Genomic DNA, 20,478 nt, shown 5'->3' with positions numbered 1-20,478 from the left:
CAGAGCTCTGGAACATACAGTTAAAACTTCCTTTGGTACACTGTTAAAACACCTTATTCAAGTGGAGTCTATTCTTAATTTAGTGAAGGCACGAATAACCTATCCAATTCGTTTAACCCCTCAATCTAGTGGCGCAATTGATTTAAACTGGCGCTCGGCTACAGAGCGACAATCTTCACTGATTACATCTTTAGCTAATCAGTGCCACATAGAATCTTCCACACATGTAGGGGGTACTAGCAGTGTAAATGAAGCCATGATGGTACACACAAAGGGTTTGGAGATTCAGAAAACACCCTATTCCCCTCCGGTCACAATATTGTCATCAAGTGACATAATACACTTACCTCCCGCAGCGTCCCCTTATGCAGTAGTTCTTGCAAATGTCCCTACTATATCTAGCAAAAACCGGGAAACACGGACGGCATTGAGAATCCTATCTTTAAATTGGATAGGATCCTGCCTGAAACCTGGTATGACCTGCACACTATTTGATGAAATAAAAATGGTTAGGAGAATCAAATGGGTGGGCAGAAGCCAGAAAACACAAATGGAGACTGTGGTACTTTCGTTTAAAACCCCAAAATTGGTGGAAGATATCCTGAGAGGTATAGGTTCCCGACAGGCATTTAATCATGGTATCTCATTTCTTCCTTTAGGTTATTTTTACCAAGGTAATAGGAGCCAGGATCAATTAAAAAAGAGCTTTTACTTGCACAGAGTAGAACTTACAGTAATGATACTGTCCCTACCAATAATAGAGTTCTGTGTACTTATATTTCTAACAAGCTTGACTAGATAAAGGTGATTAGTTTAACTTCAAATGTCTTTTACCAGCCAATTTTATGTGAATTAAAAAATACACTCCTGCTGGTTATTAACTTTTACAACAATGCTTCTCCACACAAAATTCTACACATATTAGACAATTACAGCATGACCTGGAGTGTGTATGTAATTCTATGCAGAAAGAGATACTGATTGTATGGGAAGGCGATTTTAACACACACTTACGCACACAATTAGCTGAGAAAGCTTGTCTATATGTAGGAGGAAATGATCAACTTAATTTTAGCCATAATTCATACGGTAGCATACTGAACGATACAATGTTTAAATTTGACTTCTCCCTTTCAAATGGATTACACAATAATAAATTACAGATTAAACCCATTTAACGACAGATGTGTAAATACTACAATAGACTTCATTCTAATATCTAATCACTTTGTCTATGGTGCATCTGAGTACCAAATGTATGACATTGCACTCAGGGATCACTATCCTCACAGTATACATCTCGCATTGTCTTTAGATAAAAAGAAACATAAAGAAACTATGGATAATATTATCAACATAGAATTGGGTGCAAGAAATGGATACTTCCTACGGTGGTCTCAGATTGATCCAATAGGGTTTATGAAACAGCTGCTGAGTGATTGCATTAAAAAGGTTGAGATCTGCCTCACTGACAATATGTCCACAGGAATGTATTAGAGCTCTTACTGTAATCACAGCGGGAATTAAAAACTCACTTACTGTAAACGTGAATGTCAGGATTCCGGAAAAAAAGGGTGGTTTGATACTGAATGCACACGGGCCTATAAAAAAACTTAAAAGAACCCTACACAATCAGAGCATAAGTAAGAATGAGATTCCCACACTCAGACATGAGTATAAGAAGGCCGTAAAAAAACAGGAAAAAATTCCTAAAAAAAGAGGCCTGGAATACCTCGTACGAAGCAAGTCTCCAAAATAATAACGCCACATTCTGATAGCCTTCTCTCCCCAGCATTAACCGTTGTAAAATCAGATTTGCCACTAGTTGGATCTCTAGCGGAGCTGGACAACCCAGTAAGAAAGAGTGCGTTCCTTGTAATTCCAGTTCTCGGAAGATATTACTCACTTCTCCTTCACAACCCCCTCACTCAGCAGTCCCCTCATCATGGAGTCCCATACCCTAGCATGTCAGAAACTGAGTGACCTGGTGGTGCAAGGCTCAGGTCGCCTGCACTGAGCAGCTCCTTGGAAATGATGATCCTGAATTCTTTCAGCATGACAGTATGCTATTTAGAAGTTTTTATCATCTTGCTTTCTGGCACAGGCAGCCATTTGTGAGAAAGGGTAAGCAAGGACTATCAATATTGGAATGGTCATGAAGGTAATAAACCCTCTTTATAAAATATGAAAAACAGGAAATTTGTTATTTCAGAAGTGTTGTAGGGTTCCTGTTGATCCCCTTTATCATTAAAGGATGTTTATATTATTAAAATACCTGGGATGAAGTGTGATTATAAGTAACCTTCCCTTTCACCCACACACTAATATTCCAAGGGAAATATCCTCAGCGATGACTCTGGAAGAATGATGCCATGAACAATGCAAGCGTAACCAGGCTTGCCAGAACAGTGACTGCCTTTTTCTCTGCCTTACCCACGCATGTGCTGAACAATGCATATGCATGGTTAAGGCAGAGAAAAAGGCAGAGTGGAGTGGGAGAGGATGCGGTCAGGGAAGTGGGGTTGGGGGTTAGTTTTTGGGGGTGGGGTAGATTAAGGGCTTGGTGTGGGGGATCGAGGTAGTTTTGCTTTTAGGAGGGGGTCAGGTTAGTTTTGTTTTTAGGGGTGGGGGCAGGGGTTGGGGGGGGGTCGGATAGTTTTAGTATTAGGAGTGGGGGTACTTCTGGGCCTTAGGGCAGGTGGGGTGGTGGCATGCTAGAACCACGCATGCTGTTTCCACACGTCTTTACTAGGCATGCTTTTACAACGAAAAATCATTGTAAAGGCATTTGTGGAAACAACGTGATCATTGTTCCGACCGCATTGTTAGGCATGCGTGGTTCCTGCATTAGTTGTTCCATCATACATTCCCTCAAATGTGTGTAGATTATACATTCTGTTAGGGGGCTCCATGTCAAATATGATATTTTGGAGAAGAGTATGCACCCTTTCAATGCCTGTCATGAGTTGTATGAATTACTTTTTCAGAGGTTGAAGTGCTGTGTACTCAGATTCTCACTATTATCCAGCCCTGAGAATAGTGGCTCCGTATAGGTAGACCGGTCCTTTGAAGTTTCCTGAGCATAGTTGGTGGAATCTTGGTCAGACTTCTAAGGGAGCTTCTCACCACCGATCAGGTCTCAAACTAAAGAGAGGAATCAACAATCTCAGCTGGAAATCCTAGAATTGAAAGTCATTCAAAAGCACTTGGCATCCCAGGGCAGTGGCTTCTCTGCGAAGAGAACGGCTTACCTCGGTTTCCTAGCAACAGCTTGTTAGCCCTGGCTTCAGCATAGAGGCCGGCAAAAAAGAAGAAAAGCATGAGTTAGAGGAGAATTGAAATTTTTGCGGCTGTATATCAAACTGAAAGTATGAATGTTCCAAAGGTCATACGCAGCTGCGGTGTTCAGCTCTCAAAACACAGGCAGTGGGTGGGAAAGCCCAAAGAAAGTGGAAAGTACATTGTCCGAAAGCCACTGAAAACAGCAGCTGCCGCGCTGCAGGTTTGATGCAGTGGTGGTTATTTATTGGCGTTTCATTAGCACTGCAATGCTTAAACGGGCCAGAGCAAAATTAAACTATCTTTCGTTGGAACGGAAATGGCTTCTTGGGTTTGAGCTGTTGTCGCCAGGTTCCATGAGAAGACACGGCATTCCTTGCATCATTATCAGAATGGTATACTATTAAGTATATGTTTTTTCTTCCCAATGCCCCCGTCAAATATTTGAGATTAGTGCTACAGTTTGACCCGGTAAAGTAAAACTTTGGCGACACACACTTACAGATGTATTTTCAGTGTTAGCAAGTGGGACAGAATGGGCCACAATATGTGTCTAGAATACAGTATGGTATATTCACTTTAAGTTGCTGCAACTCTTGCTAATTTGTAGATCGCACATGTAGTTTGCAGTCACTGACAGACTGGAAGCCTAAATTTGTTCCGTTTTGTGATACTCAACAACTTAGCCTTGTATCATAAGTTCCTCTTTCAGTTTAAGACCTAAGAGCACTGACGCGATGTCCCAGGGTTCTTGACCATTACATGGAATTGTCATTTCGTTAGAGCTAGGGCGTTTTTCTGAATTTACTAAGACATGTACTCATTTGAGATCTCTATCGCATTCTCATGGATTATCATACCTGCTTTTAACCCGATTCTCTAGATGCAAGTTTCACAGCGTCATGCTTTTTACAAACCGTTTGCTTATGATGGATATTTCTTACCCGGGACGCCTCACGTTATGAATATCCTTCAGATGCCTGACTTAAACATTTTACTACTGCAGCTCTTCAGTGCTGCCCGGTTGTGCCTCACTGCTTTAATCTGTTTGACTGACTGTCAAGCTGAGGTCAGTTCCTGTTATCCAGGCTTCAACCATGTGTGAAGATCTCATCGGTGCTTGACTTCTGAAATTCCTCAGCAACTGGCAGTGACAAACTTGGGTGCCTCCTTACTTGTTTGGGGTGCAAGCTTTGTAGATGTCAGAAAGATGCTGGCATGTGGATTTGATGTGTGTGCTGTTTTGGATCGGACTATGGCCTCCCCCTCTCCCACCTGTGACTTTGACTTCAGGTGCTTCAAAGAAAATCTATCACTCTAGGCTCCTCTCCCACCTTCACACTATCAGACTTGAGGGATTAGCATTGAAATTGCTGGACTCTTTCTTCAAATACAGAGGGCAGGAGGTTTGGACCCCCATGTTCTCTTCAGAAACAAAAGACTTAACAGTAGGGGCTCCCCAGGGCTTGGCCCTTAGCCCCACACTGTTAACATCTATCTCATTCAACTGGCATACCAGGCGCAATCCTTTGGTGTCAAAGTACTTTTCTATGCGGACAACACACAGCTGCTCTTCTTCAGGAAAGAAGATATTGCCCTGATTTAATCGGACCTTGCTTAACTGTTGTCTTTACTCTTAAGATGGTTAAGGCACATCCAGTTAATGTGGATAATACCGAAGGTCTCTTCTATGACCACAACTTACCTTCAGTTTGGCAGACTTTTTGGGTGGAGGGTGCTCCTTTAGGCCCGCAGTCAGAAGTGGTCAAGAAGATAGGGGTCAAGTTTGACAAAACTCCTGTCCGTCCAGGACTGAGCCAATGCTGTGTTAGGTCCTGCTTTGGCCTTCTCTGTATATTGAAAAGTTTCTTAATTTCCTCTCTAGCAGCCAGGAAAACAGTTATTCAAGCACTCATCACATCCAGGCTGGATTAGTAAAATTAGCTTTACCTAACCTCCCTGATTGCAGGTGGTGCAAAACGCAGCAACTTGTTTGCTCTTCAAGTTTGTAATGAGAACTTGGGTTTCCTCTTTAAAACATAATTGTCTTCACTGGCCCCCGGTGAGGAAATGGTTCTTGTTTGATGCCCTCGTACTCACCCATTGAGCCCTGCATCTAACTAGTCCTTGTTATCTCACATCCAGAATTTGAGTGCATCTCCCTGTTAGGAATCGGTGTTCCTCTAACTGGGCATTAGCCAAGGTTCCCAAGATATGCTGCTCCAGAGCAGGTGGCTGATCTTTTTCATATTTGGGTCCCTCTGCCTGGAACAAACTCTCCCTGGCCCTCCTCCTAGTTGAATCTGAATCAATCTTCAAAAAGAGGTTGAAAACATGGCTCTTTTCTCAAAGCTAAATATTGTTACCGGTGAGTCTTAGCACCAGGACACTGAGGAGTAGCTGTGCGCTTTATACATTTTCATCGTCACCATCATCAGAGAATGAGGTCAGGTTTTTGATTTGGGCCCCAGAAAGGCACCGGAGCAGTCCCTTCACTCTTTCCGGTAAGTGCCCAGATAGTCCACTGAGTCACCCAAGGGATCCTCCCGAAAAACTCAAAAGTACCACAGAAAGAAGTCTTTTCTGTGGGACTATTTGTCAGCTCAATGCCATTTTAGACTCTGGTCTCTTCCTTATCACCAGAGCAGAGTGGTGTTTGAAAAATAAAGATGAAGACTGAATTTGACACCGTTGGCCAGCTGCTCTTTGATCAAGGTTTTCCGGCAGGCTGTGCTGCATATCTTATCTTTAGGAAAGGTCCTTGTCCCTCTGGGCCACTAATCAAAGGTAATCCTGATCCTTAATGACTGGTGATTCTGGCAACTCTGACCTAGACTCTGCCTGATTTCACAGCCTAACATGCTGTGCAGTAGTGCCTAACTACTAAGGCCCGATCCTTGTGCCTTAGAAACATTCTATGATTCTTGTGCTGCTCAGAGCAGATTTCGTTCCTGCTTTAACCGTTTGTATGCAGACATGATCTGGGTGACCAAAGAAAGTATGTGCATGCTTTGATGTGGTGTGGCAGAACACCTACCTCGGGCCCAGAGATTTCCCCAGATGGTGGAAATTTATGAATCAGATTCCAAAGTACTGGAAATGTCCAAGAGGGCGTATGGGCTTGTGGAGTACGATGATTCAGAGGTCCTCCCTTTTCTTATAATTCTGAACTATTTATAGTTTTACAAAAGGTTAGTAGGCTAGACATATTTCCAGGAAGAGACGGGCCTTATCCTTCTAGACCTCCCTCAAAGGAAATCTGTTCTTTGTCCTCTGTTTCGAAAAGCTGCAGAATTGCCCTTGCCCGCTGCTTTAAAACATTTTTAAAAAGAGGTCCAGCCTTCTAATTGAAATTTTACAGCTGCTCTCAGCAGTTTTGCAATACTTGCTTACTTTCAGTGAGTCCTTCTTGGATCCAGTTCTGGCCCCCTGTGATTGAAGTCCTTTGTGGGCCCATTAGTTAACAAACCAATCTCATTGTGATCTACAATTGTGCCTCCCCATCCCAAATTCTTGTCTGCTCACCTCTCACCAGAGTTTAGTGGCAGGTTGCCTACAGCTGCGCCAGACCATGAATCAAAAAGATTTAACTCTATGGGCATAACATACACTTCTGTAAGAGGAGCTATCTGCACTGCCAGTACCAACCGCTTTTTAGGTACATGCTTTATAGGAATTGGTGAAAATAATGCTAATCAGCAGTCTTGAACACAGTCTTTCTCTGATAGTCTGGGATGGTCTGGATTTCTTCATACAGATCTTGAAATGTGCCCTGGCTTCTTCTGATAGTGTTTCAATCCATGGCTACAATAAATACTCTGTGCCAGCAGGCATGAATTTACTTTAGTCTTCCCAGGAGATGTACAGGTGGCCCTCATGTACATACCATTTAATGATAAACAGCTCGTTTAAGAGAAAACTAACTCCTCTCTGGACTATTTTAAGAACAGTTGCACCATCACATTCACATACCTGGCCTGCCCAGGAAAGCCATTCCACCAACAGCATCCTTGAATATGGGTTTCTAACAGGGGCAACTTTTACAAAAATGGCAGCCTTTCGAGATGGTCTACTCTAGACCTTCCCAGCTGCTAGATCACTTCTTTCAGGGCAGGATGGACCAAACCAACCTCATCATCACCACTAACAGCAGTTCCGGTCTCTGCCTTGACTCCTTCCTCTCGTCACCACCCTCTTCCATTAAAAGGTAGGTTCTCCAACTCTGCCACAACTTTGAGACTATTATGATGGATCACTGGGTGCTCCACACTATCTGCTAGATCTGAGCTTCCCTTAATCTCCTCCCACTGGACTGCCTTTCTGCCAAGACATGCCCTGCAGCACATACCTCGGTCTTACACTTTTGAACAATGGGCAGTACAAATGGGGTCCTTGGAAGCAAAAAGCACTGGATTTTTCTCCCTTTACTTCTAGGACAGCCCTTGGACCGATCCCGGACCTACACTTTCTTAAACCTCTGTTTAACCAGACAAGTTCAGAATGCTGTCCCTGAGCTTGGTTTTTGCTTGCCCTCAATGATAGATATTGGTTGTTCTTGGATTTCCAGGATTCCCCTGTTGAAAATTAAGTTTGATTCACTAAAGGATCCCAGCAGTTTCAGTTCACTGGGCGTCACCAAAATATTGGCTGCAGTGACTACTTATCTAAGGAGATCAGAAGGCTATATATTTTCATGCTTGCACAACTGGCTGGAGAAGGCATGTGTGCTAGTTGGGGAACCTCTTCAGCACCCTTTGACCCTTCTTGTGGCTTGGACTTTACCATTAAAACCCAGAACTCCCATCTCATTCCCATGCAGAGGTTGACCTTCTTTGGGTTTGGTCTAGATGCAATGTTTATATAGGCTTTTATAAGGGTTTTTTGGGATTCTTTGATTTTTATTTTTCAAATATTCCAGTTCATTTAGTCCTAGCCAGCTTTCAAATTCGCTATGTTCCAAAATAAGGTTGATTGTTGCAGCCAATTCTTTACTTGGATCATGCTCCAGTTTCTGGTAATTGTTATTATCAAATACTTGTTTCATTCTTTCAGCCTTATTCTGAATGACTATCACTATTCCTTTGTCTGTGGATTTAATTACGATATTACTTTTCTCTTTTAATTCTTACATGGCCTGGATCAAAGGTTGAAAAAGGGTTAGGCATGTAGCATCTTGATTTTTGTTCCAACTTTGTAAGGAAAGCCTTCACCCCAGTTTCAAGGGCTAGGACTTTTGGTGGCACTTGTGAATTCTGAGGCATGAAGGGGTGTTGTTCGTGTATTTTTTTTTTTTTTCCCCTCCACGTAATCCCACCACTTTCTCCCTGTGGGGGGGGAGAAAGACCTGGTGCTTAATTTTGCAAAATAATTCTATTGCTTCTATTTTTAACTGAATTACGTTAGTTGTGCCAGATAGTATGCATGAAAGTCCTATGGAAGCTGCTTCTAACTGCCCTTCAGACAATGTCTCATTACACCCCATTACTAGCGAACTGATTAAACTTTTCTCACCCCATCTCAAGTATATGATATGCTTTTCCTACAATAAGTGAGTAAGAGATACTAATTGAACTTGGAGTTAATTGAGTTTGTATTCCACTCATTAAAAGGTGTTTCTACATCGCTTTGTAGTAATGTCACATCAGCCCAAGTCCTGAGGAGACCTCTAACCAACTGAGGCGGAAACGTGTTGACTGTATCCAGGCCAATTAATTTAGACTAAAATTTCCCTTGGAAGGACTTTGATTAAAGGGCAAAAGGGATGAGTTGCTGGGACCTCTTGAACGTCATTGTCTGTACCTTGTTCTATTCTGCATTGAGAGTGGTGTTATGAAGTGATATATCTGAGAGACCGATATGTGTATGACCACATAGTATTGTTTCACTATGTTTTTGTTTTATTTTTTGGGATGCATGCACTACTGGTCACCTGGGTGTAAGCACTTGATTTGTAATTGATGAATAATGAGGGTGTTAGTGTGCCTACATAATGTATTGAATATTAAAATGGTGCTCCATTTGGGGTTTTAAAAAGGATACTATAAAATGCAGCAAAATCTGCTGTTACTTAGCAATTCATGTTATTGGCACTGACTTAAGGGCTTGATTTAGGACTTGGCGGCCAGGTTACACAGCGATGACTGATGCCCTGTCCACCAAAATTGTATACAATAGGATTTAGATTTTGAAAGATGGGACATCTGTCACCATTGTGATGGAGTAACCTGTCTGCCGAGTTATAAATCGGGCCCTAAATCTCTTGTTCACTTCATTTGAAAATGCATTGATGCTAGTGGAGAGGCATTTTCCTTGTTGTATATATTGTACTGTGGCGCAGCCTCTTCTCCACTTTACAAGGGCCCAACCCCATTACTTGTCAGATTGGGCTGGTCATATGGTCTGCTTTACTTATTCCTCCCAATCCCTCCTCTATCAAAAGTCACACAGAAGATGTGGGAAGGACTCGCTAAGCAAATCCTTAACACCCCAGACTGGGCCAGCAGCATTTGGTACACTAATCTATGGGGACTCTGCATTCAGTCTTTTCTTCCACACAGAACAGCTTGCTTTCACATGTAGTATGGTTGAGTCGTCAACTCTTTTTGGTTCAGCCAATCTTATATACTGCACCTTCTGCTATCCCTTCTACAGCAAGGTTTTGAGGTTGCCACCATTAGTGGTTATTTGGCTGCTTTGTCTGGTTTCACATGCCAACAACCATCTGTTAATTCACCCACGGTGGTGCATTTTCTAAATGCTGTATTGCTGTGGTTTGCTGTATTTGTTCCCCAGCATGCTGTTTATTGTTGCACTGTGGTATTTGATTCTGGTTGTAACACTTCTCATGGCCTCTGCCTTTTGAACCATTCACTGTTCTCCAGTATGTTTGCTGACATTAAAAACAATGTTCTTGGTGGCAATACCTTTTGCTGAAACAGTTGGTGAACTGTTGACCTTTTCGGTCAAGTCACTTCACTTTTACCCAGAAAAACTGGTGCTTAGTAACTGTCCTTCTCTCTTGCAAAAAGTTTCATCTACCTTCAGCATGGACCAGGTCATCACTCTTACATCGACTTTCCTCTTCCCCTAATAATGGTGTGGGGGGGAAGGGGGACGACATTCCATAGAATGGACCCCAGCCATGTAGTATCTTCTTACATACCTTGGTGGATACAATCTATTCATGCAAATTGCGCTCTACCTTCCTTTATCCCATTAGTGATGTGATTAATCAGATCCCAAGGTATGCAAAAATATTGATTGATTTGAGAGTTGCTGTCGTGAATACTTTTGGTTCCACTCCACATGCCTCATTGCGGCTTAGAAAAAGCTGTAGGAACTGCGGCTAGGTCAGAAATCAGTGCCAACTGTAACATGATTTCCTCACATCTGGGGTAGATGAAGCCTTGTGGCACTACCTGGATTATGTTTATAGATCTATTGCTAGAGGAAAAAAAGCTTTGGATCTAGTCGGTCACCTTGAGGCTATTCATAAATTGAGGAATCTATGGGAAAATATATCCACCAGAAATATCGCCAAAGGCAAGTAACTTTTTCTTTACACCTGACTTAGGTGTACATAGCTTCCATATTCCAGTTTTGTGACTGGTAATGGATTCTTAGATGTTGTGAATGAATAGGAGCCTGCCAATATATTAAACAAAACCTATCCTCTATAGTAATGCCAGCACACCTTATCCATCGTTTTCTTCACAATTTGTGGTGCCAGTCTTTCTTTGCCACTCTTAAGTGCAACGTTATCCATTTATAATTTTCCTCTTGTGTCATTAGCTGAGAGTGAGATTACTGGAGAGAGGGGCGTATACAGTTTGAAAGACAGAAGTGTGCAGACGCCTGTGGCTCAGTATATTTAGAAGATGATATAGTGAAGGGTCTTCTAGTGAATTATTAGGCAACAGAGCGAGCGCGCACTTACCCCCTAATTACTGTAACACTTAAGTTTGTCACAACCTGCACGGCAATTCAAAAGCGCCTTGGAGAGTTAATCTTGAGCAATTCATTAAGGTGACCACTCACATAGCTGGCCATACTCTTGATAGCACCCTGGCCAACCCTTTACTGGTTAAAGATGTTTTAGTGGTAAGTCTGGTCTGATCATGTCGCGATTAATTTTAGATGCATTTAAGATTATAACTCCAATGCCTCACATCTTGCCTTGTTTGATTACAAATACCTTGGCATAGGGTTAATGCTTCGCTTCTTACAGAGGCCCTCCAGTTTGTCACTTTGGACCTAACTGGTGATTTTGAACAAGAGGCCTTTTTAACAACTGGATTGAGGATGCCATGGACACCATTGCACCTATGAAATCCCACTTCAGGAGATCTCAGCCATCAGGACCTTGCTTTTCCAATGATCTTAAAGCAGACATATCTCATTGCCAAATATGAGAAAGGCAATGGAGTCTACAGATAAGGAAAAAAAACTGATATATTAGGCTGCCCTTAAAGGTATCATGCAGCAGTTAGGACGGGTCAAAAAAACATATATTGCTACATCCACTTCTGAAGCTGATAATCTACCTTGTGAACTGTTCAAGGTCATTAACCCCTTTCTTTCACCTACAGCTTCCAAAGATACTCCTACTCCCTTGGTGGAACTTTGCAAAGGCCTTTCAAACTTTTTTTAATAGTTAAATTCAAGTAATTTATGATCAATTCCCTGCACCGATCTCTATTTCGCGAAGGATTTCATCCTCTACTGTTCCCATGCTGTCTTGTTTTGTCCCCATATCCCTTGAAGAATCCTTTAAGGATCTTGTCAAATGCAAGTCAGGTTCTCCGCTTGACCCTTGCCCCCCCCTGGTTGTTCTCAAACTGGTGGTGAATCCAATTTTGAATAGATGACTCAATGATTCCTTTGCCCAGGCTTTTGTCCCCTCTGGTTGGAAGCAGGCTCTTCTGCTCTCTCTATTTAAGAAGCCATCCGCTGATCCTAAAATTCTCAGTAATTTTAGACCTATCTTCCGTCTTCCTACAGCTGCCAAACATCTGGAAGAAACGTTAACAGGCAGGTCACTCATTTTCTGGAGACTATCCATTTGCTTCATGACTCACACTCAGGATGTTGCTCAGGGCACAGCACTGAGACTGCTCTTCTTGAGGTCTCTGAATATGTAAACTTGGTTCTAAACACTCCAGTCATGGTAATGCCTGTAGATCTTTCTGCAGCATTTGATACTTTCTCAAATGCTATTTTGCTTGAAAGGTTGAAAATAATCAGCATCAGAGACCATGCCCTGCTATGGCTTCAGTCCTTCATTAGCAGTCATACGCAGGCTGTTTTCCTTACTCCTTTTACCTCTGCAGTGAAACCTCTAGGTTGCAGATTTCCTCAGCGTTCGGGTCTTAGCCCAATTCATTTTAATATTTACATGTCCCCTTTGGCTACAATTGTCGAGCCTTGAAGAGTGAGAGTTGTATTATATGCAGATGATACTCAACCCCTCCTGGCTTTTCAGGAAAATGTTCCATCTGTGAGTTTGTTTTGAGCATCAGATTAAAGCAATAGCTGCCTCTTGTTTTTTCATTGTAATATCTCTGAGACGGATGCTCTACCTCATTCCAGTCGAACATCGTAAAACGATTGTCCATGCTTTGTTTTCTTCAAAGCTGGACTATTGCAACAGCATATACTTGAGGCTCCTGGCTTTTCTCATTCACTGTCACCAAACCATCTAGAACACTGCTGCCTGGCTGATCTGTAAATTTCCCCCCAGGGTTTCGGTGTCAAGTTATTTAGGCCAATATCACTGGCTTCCGGTGAACAGAAGGATCCAGTTTAAGACCTCACCCTAGCTTTTAGGATATTCAATCAAAAGAGTCGCCTATATCTTAGGCACTGCTTGAAGTTTTCTTCTCAGGTGTGCTGATTTCGGTACAACAGTATTAAACTGTTCCAAACACTGCGTATATTTGAAGACAGAAGGGGCGGCATATCCTTCGCCTTTGTGGCTATCAGGCTTTGGAATGCACTTCCACTTGCTCTGAAAACGCGGTCCTGATACAGCGTTTAGAAAAAATCTAAAAATGCTTCTTTTTGCTTCTGGTATTAAGTTGATAAACATGGCTGCCTTCTTGGTATCATGCAGTGACCTCTTCTGCTAGCGCCGGGACACCTCCTTGCGGTAGCTGTGCGCTTTAGAAATGTATTGTTTTGTTATCTTTAAGGCAGTTGATTTTGCTCAGCTTCGCTACGGTAGTCTCCATTTCCCTAACTTGCAGGCTGATTAAAACTTCCTATATAACGTGGCCCAGGATCCCATTCTTGGCTACTTTTGATAATGTTTGTTGTATTGAGACAGAGAAACCAAGAATGTTGTCTTTTGAGAAGCTACTGATTGCTTTTAGTCACAAATTGAATTCCATGCAGTATGCTTCCCTCCCTAGTGTTGTACAACTGACTGAAGAACTTGCAAACCTCAGAAGAAGGGTTAGACCCACTTGCATGTTGTGGTGGTTTTGCAACCTTGATGATAGAAAGTGTTGAGACTGACACTGGGTATTAAGTTTAACTTGAGATAACTTTTACATATTGACAAGCATGTGCTCTGAAGAAGCCCTGTTGAGTGTCGTGGTTTGAAATGAAGTAAAGGTTATAACGTCATTTGGTAACCCCTACAGTACTACTTGTGAAGGGCCTGAACTGTTACACAGATGAGACATTATCACTTGGGCTTCTTGAAAACCGACTGGTCTACCTAAAACAAAAGTGCAAAATATGACATCCCTTGTCCAGGGAATCCTAAAAAGACTAGATTAGCCCAGGTTTCCGCTACGGGTCCTTTGTGGACCTGCTAATGACTTCAGGTACTGTTCCCGACTCCTTCGAAAATCCACGAAGACCCCCTCCAGTCAGCCTGAACCCAGCATTCTCCACCCGTGGTCCCAGAGTAGTGGGTATAGGATAGAAGTAATAGTGTACGCACTCTCATAAGGGTAGGTTTCCTCACAGTAGCTTAAGTCTTCTTTCTCCAAAACAAAAAAAAAAAGAAAGAAAAAGGCACATAAAACGTCCTTCAAATCAGTTTGCCTACCCATCAGAACATTTTCCCACCTTCAATGGCATCGTATCATGGTGGGCCTGCTGCACATACTGTAACAGAACATGACGCCACAAGTAAGGAGTTTCATGGAGTCCGAAGCCTTTTGATAATGTTCTTTGCAAGATGCATTGTCTAAGATGGCATTGGCCGGGGAAGCTTTGAATATGTTACATTAAGTATTCGCTATAAATATGCATTTGTAGTGGTAATTCTATGCAGGCAGTTTGATGCAGAGGATAATGATGCTTTTAGACTCCTGTGGATTTGTAAGTCATTTGAAATGCACCAACGTGATCTTAATGGGAATGTTGTATTTTCTTAATGGCTGAAAATTGCAAATTCGGGCGTTCATTTTCTGTTAATGCAAGGTTATTTTGACACTGATTGTTTTTTCCTTTTGAGTAACTTGCTTTTAATTTGCTTAATGCTCTAATTAAGACCTGGGGAAAGCTGTGTTTGCATATTTGAATGTTTCTCCATCCGTGATTGTCTTGTTTTGGGCACTTAACAGATGGATCAAAGACCCTCAGTGTGCCACGCAGGGGGACTCCAGAAAACACCGGGGAGTGGGATTCGCAGTAGCTACTGTGCTAAGGTTCGCTTTGCAACCTTTCCTTTTCTACATTTTACATGTGTGAAGGAAAGTTACTAAACGTGTAATCGGGGCCTTTTATTTTTCCTACAGCTGACTTTGCTTAACGTCTTGGCACTGGGTGGCCTTGTATGGGAACTATTATCTTAAATGCTAATTGTTGGACCTTTCAAGGTGGCCACTTCAACTGAATCTGAATAAACCCTGAAGAGTAGGCTAGTGACCAGGCTTGTAAAGCAGACCTTGCCTTCACCTTAAAGTTTGTGTTCTGCTAAAGGTGTCCCTCATGAGATAACCCTTGAAGCAGAAACGGCCATAATTGAACTTCTATTTTGGCAGTTACCTTCTATCCATGACACGTTATACATGCTCTTAGGTGGTTAGGTAAGCCCATGGGCAAGTACTACAGCGGGCTCTATCACAATTTGGGCCTATTTGCTGTACTAATTGATTTGGAGAGTTGAGCACAAAGTTCACTCTAGTCTATGGGCTCTCAAGTACTTCCACATACTAAGCAGTGATACTTGCCCATGCATATTTTGGCACTAGTGGTGATAAAGTAAGCAACTTGGGCGCAGATGTCTTCTGCATGTGAAGCCCAGCTTGTAAATCTGATCCAGAAGCAGAAGGCGCACCCCTGCAACTCAATTTCTTTTGGATGTATTTTTGCACCCAATAGTACAAGTTGAGTGTAAATGGCCACATTAGAGTACATGAAGTGACATTGGTCTCCATCAATGTACTTGATTGCATGTTGCACCAGTAGCTGTCATTGCAGAGTACACTAAACTGCAGAGACTAATAGATGCTGGGAAGTAGAACCCTTTCAGTTCCGTTCTCACTTAAACTGTAAAACTGCATCCAACTTCAGGAAATTAACAGCTCTTATTTTAGACTAAAAACGAGAGGGGGCAAACCATTCATGGTCTTGGGGGACCAAGGCCTGGAACTCTCTTCCCAGCTACTTAAGGTTTATCGAGTCTGAATCTGCTTTCAGAAAATACCTCAAGACCTGGGTCTTTTGGGATCTACGACCCCCTCTGCTACTCATACATTTTATAAGATGTTCTCTTTTGTCACAACTGGGAATGCTACAGCCCATATATTCTTTATCTCTCACCTGTCTTTCTGTTATAGGAGTGACAGCTTGCCCTACTAATGGCAGATTCAATTTGATTGGTGCCAAAGGCAGCACCACCCCTCGCCCCACCACCCCAAAAACATCCTATCCCTTCTCACTTCACCCTCACCTTTTCGGCTATTTCACTGTCTTTATTACTTTGATGCCCTTTATTTGGCATGTCTGGTTCACCCGCCATCAAGTTCTGTTTCTGATTCATGTTTGTGTTCAACAGGATGCCCTCATGGTTGACAAGAACACAATGACCTATCGAACGCCAACCAACACCCCAAAAGCTTGCGTGTTTGCCAGACAGATTCGATTACAGGCAATTAGCTCTTTCTGTTCTTTTCCTTGGCCATGGATTGTGGGTCCAACTGCACATGGTGGTGGTTGTGCTGGTGACAGTATCAGATTTTCCAGAGTTTTGTTAATCATGAATGAGCTTCGAACCACTATTTGGTGACAATCCATGGGGATGAATTACTTTTTTTATGACGGCAGTACTCAAGTTAATTTCCTCGATTTCTCCATACTTGAAGAATAATCATTTGGTAATTCAAAATTCTTTACTCTGGGGCAGTTTTCTTTTAATTAGTCTTGGACTTGATTGGCAAACCACAAAATGACACATGAGCACAAATTATTTAATGAGCACCATATTCTTTGAGAAGTGTACCATGTATTTGGAGGTTTCAGGCACAGCGTAATGGCTTTCTGCAGAAAGCTAGTAAGATCGATCAAAGATGCTCTATTTCACAAAATTGACATGATCCCATTATATTTGCAGGCGGATGACTTTTTACAGAAGGATGACCTAGCAGGCCGATATGTTCCTTCTACCCCGAATCCCTTAGGACTAAGGTAATATTGTCCGGGTTGCCCTTTTTTCTTACCTTTTTGTCGTATGAACACTGCTATTGTAATACATGCAACAAATGTATTCCAATTGTAAACCTGCATTTGCCTGATAAATGTGTTTATTAAAGTATTTACATTTCACAGACTTTCCCAAAGAGTATTGGACAGATAAACTAAACCCAAAAAATAATCATCATACTAGGAGGATAGGGGATAGATTATTGCTTTAACAGAAACATATATGGTCGAAAGTCAGCAAATGTCTCAATATGCATCCAAGAAAGGGAGAATTCCTCTAAAATACTTAACAGGTGGTATATAATCCCTATGAGGCAACCTCGTATAACCAACCCCGCTGCAGACCAGACATGGAGGGTAGCCTAATCATTAGAGGCATTATGCATATATGATCAGTTTCTGGGAAACCCCAGGTATTTTGTTGGGTGTTTTTCATTGATTAAGATATTATTGAATACCCATTTGAACCTTAAGTGGAAATTCGTAACATATAGGGTCATACCACTGGACCTCTTCCTATCCCACAAATTGTAATTGTGTGAGTCACCATCCTCAGACATATGGTGGAGCATGATGTAGGTAATTATCACAATGGCGTAAATCTCTACTCAGGAGTGTATGACAATATGATTTCACTTGATAGATTACTACTCTAGTACTTGGTTGCTGCCTTCCAGGCCAGTTACATTAAGGTGAGTTCAGCTATCCTGATGCATTAACACCATTTGTGTCCTCAATGGGTACTGCATCCAGGGATCTCCCAGGAAGGCCTTAAATGGCAGCAGACCCAGACTCTATAGTTTAACTGTGCCTAATATTTTGGAACCTATAAACTCTTTGGAATCTGTCATTGTTCAGTGTTTGCTTGGGCTTCAAAAGGCAGGCCTGGATTATACTTACATTCATGTTCATCTGTCAGCTATAGCTGAATATTTGCAAAACTGTCTATTGATTTGTCTAGAGCAAGATGAAATCCCAGTGTATGGCAGAGTGCTTCACTTACTAACCATTTCTTAGAATTAACAGCTGAAAGACTACACGTCAACACATAAGCCAAATACTGCCTAAACAATACATTTTAGAAGACTAAGCAAGGGGGCATCCTTCAGCTTTGCTTTACAAGATGCAGGGAAAATACGTCCATTAGATGGGGGAATGGAGTTCAGATCCTCGGGTCCCAAGGTTTTTGTTTTCTTAAATCTTGGTATTACTAAGAGCAATTTGTCACAGCTTCTAAGATTTCATTAAACACCGGAGATGGTTAGTTTTTTCCTTAGTAGTGGTTTTGATGGTGGTTCGAAGTGCTAAAAATACAACAGTGTGTGATGTAGGCAAATTTTGAAGATTGTTCTTTGCTCACCAGGGAGCTACTTCAGCAACATTAGATTTAGTGGTACTTGGTCAACCTTTCTGATGCCTGTGGCCACTCTGGCAGCGGTATGAAAAGCAGCTTTAAGGTTGAAGATGTATGTTGCATATTCCATTTAGTGGGGCATTTCATAGAAGTCTGAAAATCACAATTGATTGGATTAGTTTAAAATAGTTATGTACTACATGACGTGCAATTCAACAGGGGTGTCTAAGTAACAGATGTGTCCCTTTTGTATGTAATTCATGTGCACTTAGAGTGAGGTGTTTAAGGTAGCTGCCATGTGGTTTTGTGGAATCGCTGTCTGGTGTCTCTAGTAAGCTGAGCCTCTTTTGAACTGGGATCAAACAGTTGAGCAGGGTAACCCAGAAGAAATTTAGATGTAGGAGGGTTACGTTTCAGGTGGTAATGTAACAACTCTTAGGTATTCACCAGTAACTAGGCCACACAATTAACATATCCTGAAGAGGTTTTTCTCACGTGGAGCAGTGTCATCATAGAAATGGAATTATATTCCTTAGTTGCTGAGGATGAAGGCTCACATGTGTAGATTGGGAAGTGTCCGAGAGAACACCTGGCCCTGCGAGATGCATTATTAATTAAACATGATGTTGGAGAGGTTAGCCATTTTACTGCACTGGCTTCGATGTTCCAAACAAGAGGACGACTTCTTGAACAGTGCCATTCATCCTCCAGTTTCTCATGGAGGATCTTTATAAAGGTCACATCTGTTGGCCTAAAAGGCTAAAGTGGCGTGAGGCACATTTGTCAAGAATATCGAGGCACTTAATATTTTTAACGTTCTAGTCTGTGCTGAAAACCGAGCTGCATCTCTTCATCAAAAAAGATTATCCTTAACTACAGAAATTCCTAAAACGCTCGTCTAGAATGGGAGGTTAGAAACCAGTCAAAAGATGTTTATATATGTGAGTTGATTACCTTGCTTGTTAATCTTTAAAGGTTTTGTGGGCTTTCCTGCTTGGTAAGGGTGTTTCATCACAATTTCAAAAAGTATTTTGAGGCAGGTTGGGCTCATTGTATTTCTCTTTGTATATGTGAAGGTTTCACTTTTAAAAAGTATTTTATATTTACTCCTTTCAGCTCACAATGAAGTGGATTTGTTGGCTAAGGGTTTTAATGCTAAATTCATTCTTAGGTTTCAAGTGTTTTCCTGGCATCATTCAGTTCCTATGGAAATCATTTTTCTGATCACTTAAAGGTCTATCTTTTAAGAGATTGTGGAGTTTTGTCATAACCTCAATTGTACTCTTGTTGTAATGATTGAGTTAATTAGCTTCCAATCTTGAGGAGAACAGTGAAGCACCGCTGCTTACCTCTGAGATGGGATGTACCCAGGTTCCTCGGGTCCCTTACCATTGTTTGTCTTCTGGGTTGCCCAGCCTTGGTCGGTTTCAAGGAGTGGAGAGACAGGGGTGAGGATGTGGGGTGACCAGGCTAGAGGGTCTGTGTCGAATCTTCTTTTATAATGACTAGGTATTTTGTGGAGGATGGAAGTTGAGCAGTGTTAATTACGATTGTTGTGTAGAAACTTGGTCAATAGGGATGTGTGGCATTCGGTTTACTCGCTCCAGTGGAGAGTTAAGTCTTTTAGAATTTTTGTTGCCTAACTTGATTGGGAGTTTGTGACTGGTTCAGTCTGGTTTAAAATGATTTTGTCTCTTGATTCGAGGTAAATACAATTTACATTTTATTGGGTCAGGATCAATGGTTTTTACAGTGATAGAGAAGCATTAGAAGATTGTATACTGAGCAGGAACATGGGGGGGGGGGGGGGAGGGGCTTCACAATGCCTTTATTTCTTTTACTCCCACATCTATTTCGTCTTTTATTTATTTTTTTGTCCAGGCAGGTGATGGAGAATTTAGGAACTAGTATGTCCAGGACAGGTTGAGGATTAATTCAAACCTGATTCGTTCAGGAATAGAAGATCTAAGTCATTTGAAGTGATTACATCTGCAGTCATGCAGATGGCATTTAACGGTGATTTTGCCTGTTGCTGATGGAGGGAAAGAAACTGTTTTGACCAGAGTGAGGTTTTCTAGGTGAATTCCTGTCGTAGTTTGACTCTTACTAAAGGCAAGACTGCTGGTATAAGGATGACAGTACTTAGGTTTGTAGGCAACTATGCCGATCCTACAACAAGTCGCAACTGT

General features: G+C 41.9%; 1 protein-coding gene across 4 annotated transcripts in view; it reads left to right on the top strand.

The window, feature by feature from the left end:
• Positions 1-20,478, top strand: part of LEMD1 (LEM domain containing 1) — a 353,053-nt gene that overhangs the window by 276,669 nt on the left and 55,906 nt on the right. For all 4 annotated transcript variants that reach the window (XM_069238551.1, XM_069238549.1, XM_069238547.1 and 1 more), the window contains 3 exons: positions 14,856-14,939; positions 16,292-16,384; positions 16,847-16,920. In XM_069238551.1, coding sequence (XP_069094652.1) covers positions 14,856-14,939; positions 16,292-16,384; positions 16,847-16,920 — 251 coding nt within the window. The remainder of the gene's footprint in view (positions 1-14,855; positions 14,940-16,291; positions 16,385-16,846; positions 16,921-20,478) is intronic.

Source organism: Pleurodeles waltl, chromosome 6, assembly GCF_031143425.1.
Source record: "Pleurodeles waltl isolate 20211129_DDA chromosome 6, aPleWal1.hap1.20221129, whole genome shotgun sequence".
In the NCBI taxonomy this organism is placed as follows: domain Eukaryota; kingdom Metazoa; phylum Chordata; class Amphibia; order Caudata; family Salamandridae; genus Pleurodeles; species Pleurodeles waltl.
The sequence above is the reverse complement of the archived record's forward strand: the minus strand, read 5'-3'. Positions and strand labels throughout refer to the sequence as shown.